Raw genomic sequence first — 12,359 nt, forward strand, 5'->3', positions numbered from 1 at the left:
ATACTCTATTTATAGGTATAATAAATGGTAGACTATTAATTTGTAGATGTGACCAGTTAATATTTAAGTTATATGCAGAAAACTAAGAGAAGTACATGGAGTAAAATATGACCCACAGCTCAGGGCAAGAGCTGAGGGTTATATTCATTATATACAAAAGTGGATTAATAATTGGATGTGTATTATATATAAGTGCTAAATGACATTTTTTCATCCTTCTCTAACCTGCGGGCAATTGCTCTGTAGTTCTGTATGACTACACATGGAACGCAGTGGTAATGGTCAGGGGAAGGAAGTGCCAGTAAAGAAGAGAAGTATGTTTTTTTCAAAAGAACATTTTCTCATTGGAGAATTTGTAGACAAAAGAACAATTTATATAATGAGGCAAATTAAGATTGAAATTATATTCTCACCCAAATAACTTGATCCTCTGAACAGCTCAGGTGACGAGAAGCTACTTAAATTTTCTTCAACACTGTTGTATTCTGTATAAGACTCGGTTGCTGAATAGCTCAGAAGAGAACTGGAAGTATCATGTTGTAAACTTGATCCTATAATATGAAAAAAACAAATGGAAAGGGTAAAGTATCTCAATAGAATACAGACTTGAAACAATAAGAATTCAAATTTATAGAAAGGTACATGCAGCTGTATTCTAAGGTGTAAAAACTGCTTCTACATACAGCTGTAAAGGTATCATATCACAAATTATTTTATTTGAATCTTAGAAAATAATTTCTTTTTGTTTTTTGCTTTTTTTGGTTTTTTTCCCGTAACAGAATCAAACTCACGACCTTGCACTTGCCAGGCAGGTGCTGTGCCACTGAGCTAAACTTCCAGCCCCTGAAAATAATTGTTTTGATTTTTAATAAAATGCATTATAATCTTCTTCCATTGTTTTTAAAAGTTTTATGATTCACTCATTTTCTTTTGGTTCAATTGTGATTCTTAGTTCAAAAATTCAAGTTCCTACATAAGTGATTCACTAATTGTGAGCTAACCAGGTAAGGAAAGGAAAAGGTGAGTCTAGTTATTTCATTCAAAAAAAACAATGAGCCTACACAAATAAACAGATCAAAGGAACTGAACAGATAGACCAGTGTTAGACTCACACGTATGTGAGCAATTGATTTTTGATTAAGATGTAAAGGCAATTTAGTAGAGGAAGGATAACCTTTTATACAAACTGTGCTAGAATAACTGGTTATCTATGTGCAAAACAGAACAAAAATTTACAATCACACTGTCCATCATATAAAAAATTAAATGGATCACAGCCCTTAAAGTAAACCCTAAAACTAACCCTTGGTCCCACATCTTACTACAACTTTTTCTTCTAGTCCAACCCCTCTGTTAAAAATGAAAACCTTGGGGCGGGGGAGTTAGCTCAGCTGCACAGTGCCTGCCTGGCAAGTGTGAGGCCATGGGTTCAGTTCCTGGTACCGGAAAAAAAAAAAAAAGAAAACCTTCTCACTTGTCAGAGGTAGGTTATTTTTGTAAGCATCCTTTGCTACCTCTACCTAAATGCCCCAAAGCAGTGATGGCAAACCTTTTGGAGACCAAGTGCCCAAATGGCAACCCAAAACGTGCTTACTCATTGCAAAGTGCCAACACTGCAATGAAACCTGAATTATGAAGTTTTAGTTTAGAAAAAACAACTCATACATTAACATATTTTGTCTTAAAAACACAATAACGTTTGCCACAGGTTTGCCACCAGTGCCTTAAAGTGAACTGTCTCTACCCTTGCTACCTTTTCACATCCCATTCTGCCTTCACCCTTCCCACTTATGTTGTTGTATCTGCCTTGCCTTTCACCTCTCAAAATTTCTTGAATACCATTCACATCATAGCAATCCTTTCCACCAAGTTCCAGGACTCAAATCAGGCTCAGGAACAAGCAAAGCCCTACATTGACCATCTAGGTAATTAGGCAGAGAAAAAAAAAATTTATGTTGTATGAGTACAAAGTTGTTCCTGGCATTACAAGTTAGAAATGTAAATGTGCTTTTATCAAATTATACTGTAATTTTCAGCATATACATGTTTTAAACACCAACTAGTTCTACAAAGCTTACAACAAAAACTGCAGTCTCTTATCTCACAGCTTTCCATTATAATTCCCTAGTTCCTATTGTCTCTAGTTTCTAGAGACTATGATTTTTAACCTTTCTTTCACCTCCTTCCTATTTTTTTGTTTGTTTGTTTTTTTCTTCTGGTACTGAGAATCGAACTCACGACCTTGCGCTTGCCAGGTAGGCACTGTGCCGCTGAGCTAATCCCCAGCCCCTCCTTCATATTTCTAAATTAAGTGTATTCAACATTTCTATTATTATGACTGCTCAAATGTATTCAGCTGACTGAGATACTATAAGCTACACTCATAACCTACTGTCACTAGTTTTTTCCTTTGAGTAATTCATTACCTAATTTTAAAATTAGTTTTCTAAGCACTTATCACTACTTCATTTGTTTTGCAAAAGTATAAAATGTCCTCTCTATATCTGAAAAAACATCAGGTTATCCCTACATTATTTCTTCCCTGCCTCCCCCTCTTCTTTCTTTTTCCTTTCTCTTCTACTCTTTTTCTCTTTCTTTCTCTGCCCACATTTTTTTCTATTTTTCTCTGTTAAAGAAGTATTTCTACTGGAGATCTTAATCTACTTGTGGAAATTTAGGTAGGCTAAATCTCAATAGGCTACAGATGTCTTTTTATTTTCCTTTATCACTATCCTAACAAATTCTTTCACATATTTCCTATATTAAAACCTTTGATTTTTGGATCCCATGATTTCTTCTTTATTAATTTGCTCCCTGCTTTCCTTGGAGCATTTTCTTCATTTTCAGAGAAAAGGTACAGAAATCTAATACTTACTTTCTTGTTGTTGTTTTTGTCTTTTTATCAAGCATTTCCTTTACATTATCTTCACACTTGAATGACAGTTTGGTTTGGTACAGAATTCTAGATTATTATGTTCAAGAAACTGATTCCATTTTTTGGTGTATGACAGCTTTTAAACCTCACTTTTCCCTTTTCACCTTCCATCCTACAGCTGGGCAAGCTGACAAAAAAACCCCTAGTGCTCCACCTTTTGGTGGTTCTAAGTTCAAAGCACAGCCCAGTCCCACCAGTTAACCACCATAAGAACCCCAGGCCAGTCTCCTTTCTCTGCCTTCTCAAGTATTTTCAGGATTGCATAGGAGCCATTTCTTTTAATTGTATGAATAATAAATATTTCCATACCATCTTGGTGTGTAGATGACATATCAGTCTTGAAATCCAAATCAAATTTTGGGTGGGAGTTCCATCCTACCTCTGCAAAATCAGTTTTCTCCAGAATTTTAAATGCCTCCCCCACCATGTTCTAGCTTCTTGGAACGGCTTTTCAGATAACAATCCAAAGTTTTACATATATGTATTTTTTTTAGGGCTGCTCTACTGTTAGCTACATGCCAAGCCTTTTTTATTTTTTGACACAGGGTCTTGCTAAGTTGCCCAGATAGGACTTGAACTTGTGATTGTGATTATCCTGCCTCAACCTTCCAGAGTATTGGAATTACAATTATGTGCCCAGCTCAATGTCATGATACTCTTGATTGCTTATTTGCAACTGATTTCTTCTTCTCTAGGAGAACAAAGGACTTCTTTTACTGAGGATTTTCAAAGTATACAATGTTGTACCTTGGTATGGGTCTTTTTTATGTATGGCAATAGCACAAATAGTTTATACCATCTGAACTTGGATCTCCATATCTCCATTCCTAGTGTGCAGCATCTTAAATGTTTCTCAATATGTATGCTCTTGACTATATTTAATTCTAAAAACATTGCTGGTTTCATGTGTTCAATAATTTCCTTTGTATTTAGTCTATAATGTTGGGAATTACTATTTTTAGAATTCTAAAACTATGTTAGAATTCTTAGACTCACCTAATTATTTTTATTTTAAAAATAATAGTTTTATTTAGACAACTCACATGCCACTTAACTCAACCTTTTATAGTAAAATTCAATGGCTTTTGTATATATTCACATAATTGTGCCATCACTGCCACTATTTTTACCTTCTCTTTGATATCTGTTCAATTGTCTGGAGGCTAGGAATGTAGCTCAGTGGCACAGTGCCTGCCTGGCAAACATGAGAAACTGAGTTTGATTCCCAGTACAAAAAAGTGTTCAATTGTCTGGATTATTTCCTTAAATTTATTGTCTAATTCGATGGAATATTTTATTTTTTATTTTATATTTTAAGTTTTAAAAAATTATTTTTGTTCTCTGACTGCTTCTTTTTACAATAGCCCGCGCTTGTTCCCTGGAAACATTTTCCTGTTACCTTGAGTACATTAACAAAATTATGTTTTTCATTGTCTGTGTCCTTCAAGTTTCTTTTTATTTAGTATCTCTTTTATTTTAAATGTTTACTTCAAGTGTCTGGTAATTTTTTAATGTTAAAAATTAGGTACTAAAATGGCATCATAAATGCGGCCTAGGAAAAGCTGAGCTTAGTAAAGGATACTTAGGGAGCAGGCCATTAATGCGACAATATAGGTCTCCCTCTCTGCTTGAGAGGGACAAGGGGCACAGGGGCTTCACCACTAAGTATACAGACTTTCAATTAATTCCCTTCCCTTCTTGCCAGTACTAGTTTTCAATATAGTACTCTGGCCTTGAGCAGTATGCAGCATCTGAGTCCAGTCTTTTTACTTCAATGTCCTTGGAGTCCTGGGGTGGGCAGCAGGGTAGGTACTTTACTACAAGTGTGGATCAAAGCACTTAACTGTCACTTGTAAAGATTTCCAAAAGCCTTATTTTCAATACTGTCACTCATTTCTTCAGGAGTATGTGATGCCTCTAATTCCTAAAGTCTGAGTCAGTTTGCTTCTTGGTTTGTCCCTTCTCTAGGAATCAAGCTTTCAGCCTCTGAGGTTAAATCAATTATAATCCATCTATCTATCTCCTAGACTCCAACCCCTTTTATCTCTTCCTTATCTATGGATTCACAACTTTTTTATGCCTTTATTGTTATTTTAGAGGATCTTCAAAAAGGAGGAATAAATGCTAATGTTCAATCTTCCACAATAAATATGAAATCCTAAATTATTTCTTCGATATGCTATAAAATTACTATATTCTATTTTGCTTGGGAATAGTTCTCAGTTTTTATTCTAGTAGCAGGTACTGGTAGCTGCCAGTGTTTCTAATATAAGAAGGGGATGAGGAAAAAGGGACCAAGTATTTCAAATGGTAGTTTTTAATCCATCATCTTGAGAATTCCTTCAGGGCCTCTTTATTACAGTTTTTTGGCGTGACTCTTGCCTCCGCTTTTGATATATTTATCAATTCAATCGCATGTGCTTTTAAGCCTTTGTCTTTCTGGTGTGCAAATAACATTCTTTCTTGTTTTCAAAAGTAACTTCAATTGTACCAATATGTGGATGGCTCAAAAATTCCTATCATTAGGCTTCTATAACACCTGCCTGTTTGGCATTGCTAGTCATCTTAAACGCACTCATAGCTTGGAAGTAAATGGATCATATCTGAAAGACTTTAATAGCTTCCTTCTGCTCCAAGGATAAACATCAGTACCGCTAAAACCATGAACTACAAGGTTATGCAAAGCCTCTACCTGGCTGTCTGATCTTGTCTTAGAATCACATTTCTGCTACTCTCTGTGCTTCAGTCATACTGGCCTTCTTTCACTCAACATGGAATGACTATTCCCACAGTTAAGTTTCTGCACATACTGTTCTCCCTGTCTGGATTTCTCTTCACTCGTCTCTTTGTATAATTTCTACTCTTTTTCAGATCTCAGTTCAGTTGCCATTCTCTCATGAAACATTCCCTAATCTCTCTAGCTAAATTCAATGAATTATATTCAAGTCAGTCTCTCCTTTGTAATACCCATTATAACTATAATTTCACATTTACTAGTGTGTGTTTATAGGTTTTGAGGATGAGGACTAGAGCATGGTCAGAGTTCACATTGGACTAGGGTAAAGACACCTCTTCCACTGAAATGGAAAGCTGTAAAGAGATACCCATGGATGCTTATGTTTGGAGGGAAGAGAAAGCCAAGGGAATTCAATCTGATAGTCTTACCTGATACTAGCTCACTATTTGATGAACTACTGTCAACCTGGAGGTCATTAGTCACTGACTCCTATGTGGAATAAGAAAGATAGAGCAAAAATTATGAGGTTGACTATTTTCATATCACATTGGCTATTTGGAGAATGAAAACTATGTCACCTTTGCGTAGCAGTTTGATACCTGTAATATATTCTTTTAGCTAACTGATCGCAGATAGAACCTGTTACTTAATAGTAAATCTAAAAATAATTATAAAAATACTATGAACATATCCTGGGAATTAACAACACATTGTACTAGCTAACTCAATGCTGTGAGATAAACTGGTAAAAGATAAAGCTCAATATTTTTCTGATTTTTTTTTTTTTTGTCTTTTTTGAGACAGGGTCTCACTATGTAGTGCAGGCTGGCCTACAGCTCACTTTGGGAGCCTGTGCCCAAGCTGATCTCAAACTTGCAATGATCCTCCTGCCTCCACCTCCTGAGTGCTGGGATTACAGGCAGGCGCCACCACACACGGCGTTTTCTGATCATTTAAGAAGGATTTTTAAAATCTAAGGCAAATAAAAGGTTGATAAATAAGTCTAAAGTACTAAAACTAAAAGATGCATAAACAAATATGGAAATATATAACGTGTAGATATTTCACGCATGAAAAAAAATAAAAATAGCCAATACCTTAAGAAAAAAGTACCAACTTCATAAGCAAAGATGTGGAAAACAAAACATGCTACCTTTCACCTACCAAGGTGACACCTATCAGTGTCTTCAAAACTACTAGAAATCTAAGCAGTTTCTATTGAACGAAGATCATTTTATTCTTTTACTGGGAGGTACATCAACTGCTGTACATCTCTACAAGTAACCAAGGACAGAAACATACATACGCTCCATGGAGCAATCTCGTTCTGGGTCTCTTCGCAAGTGTTACTTTCTGACAGACTTTTCTTTCTTGCATCTCTTACCTTAGTGCTAACAAACAAACAACAGTTAGTTTGCACCATTTGAACTAGGCCCTCCATGTCTCTATCAGTACTGTTGGGAATTTGCAAAGATTCAGGAAGAAGGATCAGACAATCTGCACCCATACCCAAATTGTGCAATGAATGCTGGGCATCCTTTTTAGTTTACCACTGAGCTACACCCTTTTAAGCCCCTGAGTTACACCTTCAACCTCTTCAACCTCTTCATTAAAAAAAAAAAAAAAAAAAAAAAAAAAGCGAAAAAAAAAAAAAACTTCACCAGGCACAGGGGGGTATGCCTGTAATTATACCACTCTGGGAGGCTGAGGCAAGAGGATCTCAAGTTGATGCCCAGCCTAAGCACTTTAGCCGCTTAGTGAGACTCTGTTGGGAATGTAGCTTAGGGTGAAGGTCCAGGGTCCAATCCCTAGATTTTTTTTTTTAATCTGAAAGCAAATTGTAGTTTAGTTCTAAAAAAAACAAGATGAGAATATTCTATTAATCTTCCTTGTTGACTCATAATTAAGAGAAGCTACAACTAGAAAACGAAATTTGAGGTTTTCTGAGAAATAAACTAAGTGGCCCGGGGCTGTTACCTCAGGCTACACACCTTGGCGGCTGGGAGCCGCCACCTCCCGGCCCGCCCCACTCGGCCTTCTCGGCAATCTCCGGCAAGCCGCGCTCTCTGCCTTTTCCCGTCGGGCCTGTGAAAGCGCGGCCTGTTTGAGGGCAGCAGCCCTGGAAGCCCTGGGACTCTCCGGGCCCGAGGCCCCTGCGCCCGCAGCCCGCAGCCCGCCCCGGGCACGCCCCGCGAAGCGCTGTGGGAGGCCTGGGGCCCGGGCCCGGCGGGGCCTCGCTGGTCGCGGGTGGGCCTAGGTCTAGCGCCGGGGTTAGGTTGAGTCTCGGGCCCGCCCGCTTCTTGCGAGTGTAGACTCGAAGCGGCCACAACGCCATCCCAGCTCCAGGCCTCGAGAGCCTCTGGGCCCTCGACAGTCTGTGTCGCCGCCTTCCTGAGGAGCCCAAGCACAGGCACAGACACGGCCCAGGCGCGGTCGGAGAGCGCCCCACACCGCAAGTCCGGAGGCACGACCCGCAGCACCGGCGCCTCGGGTTCGCTCCCGCCTTTTTATCGGCGCGAGGCCGCGGGGGCTTCTGGGAAGATGGAGGACTAGGGCAGCGGCCCCGCCCCCCAGGAAGCGCACCGCCACAGCGGCCCCGCGCTAGGCCCAAGTTTACTGGGGAGAGGTGGTTGTTTGATTGTTTCTGTCCAGGAGGTTACTTAACTTTTGATTTCCTTGTTAGTCGGTAGGCCCAAGAGCCGCCCTGATGCCTTCACCATTCTCTTTATCAGCCCTGCATAAGGCGTTAGATCTCAGCATAGGGAAGCAGGCTAGGGTCAGCCTCACTCGGTCCAGGCAGGTGGGAGAGGAATGGGATGACTTCAGCCCAAGTTTACGGGGAGGATACAGTACTTGAGAATCTAACCAAGCCTTGGGAGATCTTGGGCTCCAGATCTCGCCTCAAGAATAGGCAGAGTCCCTTGGCCTGTGCCCGCTTCCTGGACATCAGGGCACCCCTGAAGTCAAGCTAGAAGATTCAGGGAGGCTCCCCTTGGGACTCAAATGTGCCCTGCCAATTGAACAGAAATAGGACTGACCTCCCTTTTGCGCCATACATTCAGGTGCAACAGTTTGGCTGTATGGGATAAGCATGTGGCACACATAATAGCCATCTTATTTTTTTTTAAAAAAAGTGTTTCACACCATTGAAAAATGCACTCTGTAGAAATGAAATTATAAAATGCTTAGTGATGTTTCTGTAAGACCCCAATATTACGTGTGTGAATAATGTAAGCATATATATATATCTCCACAGTATTTCCATAATTAAATCACTCTGAATGTTTTAAATTTAAAATCTGCTCCTAGAAACATTTACAACAATACATAATGAATCATCAAAATATAATTTTGTAAAGAACAGCGAGTAGGCATTCTCAAATGGTGTTTTAGGTTCCTACAAAGTGCCGTAATTAGAGCCAAGGCTCCAAGGAGAAGAATCAGAAGAGATACTTGCCCTTGTGTGCAGAACTAGGGACTCTGAACTGCATTGTGGAAACTATGGGAAGTCACTGAAAGAATATTAAACAGGAAAGTGGTGTGACCAGATTTTCAATTTAGAAAGTTTGCCTGGGTGAAGTGTGGATGGTGAAATTTGAGGAAGCTGGGTGGGAACACAAAGACTTAGCAACCACTGTTATATTGCAGATAGGATGGGAGGGTGGTCCAAATTACAGAAGTTGTTTTGAGAGTAGAAAGGAACTGACTATAGTAAACACACCGCAGGTGGAGAAGGCAGAATCTGGATAACTTAGACATAGCAAAATCCACCATTTTAGGAAAGTGTACCCAGTAATTTGTATATGACTAAAAGCCAAGGAAATGCTTTAATAGCTATCATGATGTAATTGAATAGTTATCTATTCTTTTAAAAGTATAAAAATTATTTGAATCAAGGACATATTCGATGATAGAAAATCAGCAGAAGCCTGAGCAAAGGAGTGCCTCTGGAGGCATGATAAGACTGAAGTTTGGGGAAACTTGGAGAGGATGTAGAAGACAGCAAGTGTGCTGGTTAGCAATATAGCTTGATACTCTGGTAACATGAGCACCACGATTGTTGACTACCAAATATATTCCCACAGCGGAATTATGTTATATAAGCATAGAAAATAGTGATTATAAGCAACTTTGAGAAATGAAAAATCTTTATTTTTTACAAAAGTTTTCATAAATGCATTTTATATTTGATATGCATGCTATTATAACAAAGCAAATGAAAATATAATTACAGTTAAGATACTTTTATGCATTAAAAAAGTAATTTTTAATCCCCTCAATTTTCAAAAATTGAAAGTAGAATAAGCAATTCTTCAAAAATATCCGTTTTTCTTCCATGCAATCATTGCAATGATTTAACAAGGAAAATTAAAATAAGTCAAATGAATGTTCAAATGCCACTGTCACCTCATGAAAATCTTTTCCACTTGAGACCAGGTTTAGAAATGTTTGTATTCCAAGTATTTATTGCCTCTGTGTTCCAACAATTAATGTGTTCTGACTGAAGACTTGGGGTTTGGTCCTCACTTGCATGCTAATTTCATTCTTATTGTAGTTGATTGTAGACTCACAGACAGGAAGATACAGCATTCTTGAGAGAAAACTTAAGACTACTAGGATCCTTTTTTCTTTTGATTTAAATACTTCCCTAAAAAAAAAAAACTTGCAAGAAAATATAGCCAACTTATAGTTTACCAGTTTTACATATGATCATTCATTCTTTTTTTTCCTGAGATAATAAGCAAGTTTGCAAGTACTCTTTTCATGCAAAAATACATTTTCCCATTCTTTACATTCATATTATTTTGTATTGTACATAACTTTATCACATTTGTGCTTTATACAGTTGGAGTATAAAGAATAATTCATTTTCCTTATGGCAGAAAAATAAAAGATCATTGGTTCTTTGATGGGTAATACACTCAAATTAACTGCTGATTACAAGTTGCTAAAACATTACCTGATTGTAAAAATCCCAATGGAAACTTCTGGTTTTATTCATCCTTAATAGTTTTACCTAAATTTAGATGAAAAGAGTGACTGTGTATGAAGGAGAGACATGGTACATTTAGTCCTGGACTTCTGAGTTTGAGTTCCTAATACGTGGAGCTAGACCTATGTACAGTACTACATGGGCCAGTTTCTCCTCTCCTGCCTAGAAGGAAAATCTCAAAACTATACAGACATCTTTTATGACAAAAGGAAAATAAATTGATGTATGTTCTGTTTTATAAACAGCAGGATTGGTCCGCAAATGTGAGTTACTAACGTACTTTAATTACAAACAAGTAAAAAGGCCAAACATTTAAGAATATATTTATGTTTAAGGAACTGATTTTCCGTTGTACCTCTGGATTTAAACAGGCTCCAACACCCAGTGTGAATATAGCTCTTACCTCTATAGCTTTCTCTACACTGGTTAAAAAGAAACACAATTTTTTCCCTCAAAACAACATATAAGATTGGGAAATTTGAGGCAAGATAGATTGTTTAATTAATATATATAGTTTCATTTCTCCCTTACTGTGAAATTAAGTGGTGTTGGAAGAATTGAGAAACATGTGCAATGTGTGGTGTCCATCATTTTCTTTCTCAGCACATTTGCACTAAACCATTTATCAATCCGAATGTTACGATTTCTATGCAGATCAGGAAATCTAGTAGAAACATAAGATCTTTTGCATGACAAAAAGAAATCTTAAATTGTCCGTAATGAATCATAGCTAACTACTATGAGATATAGATAAAAGCAAAATAAGTTTAAAATCATTTGCTTGAATTACATTGTTCAAAATTCTTTTGGAATCAAAGCCAATTATGAAATTTTAGTCAAATGGAAGTACAATAGGAAACAATTTTTCTCTGAAATGTGAAGAGACTTGCCCTTAAAGTAGTATAAATATCCAATTTAGGTAGTGATTTTCACTTTTAATTGATCAAATATATATTAAACATTTAAAAATCCAGAGCTACACAGATGTGGCCTATTTTAAGTATTTGTTTAATCAAAGTACCTTTAAAAATCAATGTGCATAAAACTCATTTATTGTTAAATTTATAAGTAGAACTGTAGGTCTTTAGAGACTCTATACCTAAGTAATATGTGAAAAACTGAACAAATACATCAAGTGGAGCTGTGGTCCACTTTTGACAGATTGAAATGTAAGTGTGTAATTATTGGTGCAGATTCATCTGGTAGGCCTTTGTGGCTCAGTTCAGACTTCCTGCAGGGAAGGGAGACCTTGCACTGGAAAACTGAGCACATATATTTTGATTTAACAGATGAATTGCATATGAATTGTTCATGTGCTTGCAGACTTCTGTCTCTATAGAAGAAAAACACTCCTAAGGACAATGCCGTCTTTAGGTGTACCATTTCTAGCTTGGAACTGAACTGCTGAAGACGGTATCAGGGATTTAATTATTCAAATTCTTGGCACCCAGGTGTTTAAATACATAATGCTAGAAAAGAGGGTTTTACGGTTCAATTTAAGAGCATTTGAAGATTCTAAGAATGAAATTATGCCATTAACAGATATTTCTTTATGATGGACCTGTAAAGTTTTCTAGAGCCATTTTGAAAAGATTCTTCAAGATGTTATAAAGAAATCCTTTTCTTTGGGAATAACATCTACTCCTCCTCCTCACATCCTGCCTTGATAGTCATATTGAAAGAAAATGAAATTG

The 12,359-nt window shown here is 37.5% G+C and overlaps 1 protein-coding gene across 2 annotated transcripts in view; it reads right to left on the bottom strand.

Annotated features, from left to right (window-relative positions):
• Nucleotides 1–8,189, bottom strand: part of Meikin (meiotic kinetochore factor) — an 86,649-nt gene extending 78,460 nt beyond the window's left edge. For both annotated transcript variants that reach the window (XM_013507645.1, XM_013507640.1), the window contains exons 1-4: nt 7,664–8,189; nt 6,979–7,063; nt 6,101–6,161; nt 414–551 (exon numbers count right to left, since the gene is read on the bottom strand). In XM_013507645.1, coding sequence (XP_013363099.1) covers nt 414–551; nt 6,101–6,161; nt 6,979–7,063; nt 7,664–8,007 — 628 coding nt within the window. In that variant the 5' untranslated portion in view covers nt 8,008–8,189. The remainder of the gene's footprint in view (nt 1–413; nt 552–6,100; nt 6,162–6,978; nt 7,064–7,663) is intronic.
• Nucleotides 8,190–12,359: the final 4,170 nt, after the last annotated feature.

The sequence above is a fragment of the Chinchilla lanigera genome, unplaced genomic scaffold (assembly GCF_000276665.1).
Source record: "Chinchilla lanigera isolate Chin_1 unplaced genomic scaffold, ChiLan1.0 scaffold00007, whole genome shotgun sequence".
NCBI classification, from domain to species: Eukaryota; Metazoa; Chordata; class Mammalia; order Rodentia; family Chinchillidae; genus Chinchilla; species Chinchilla lanigera.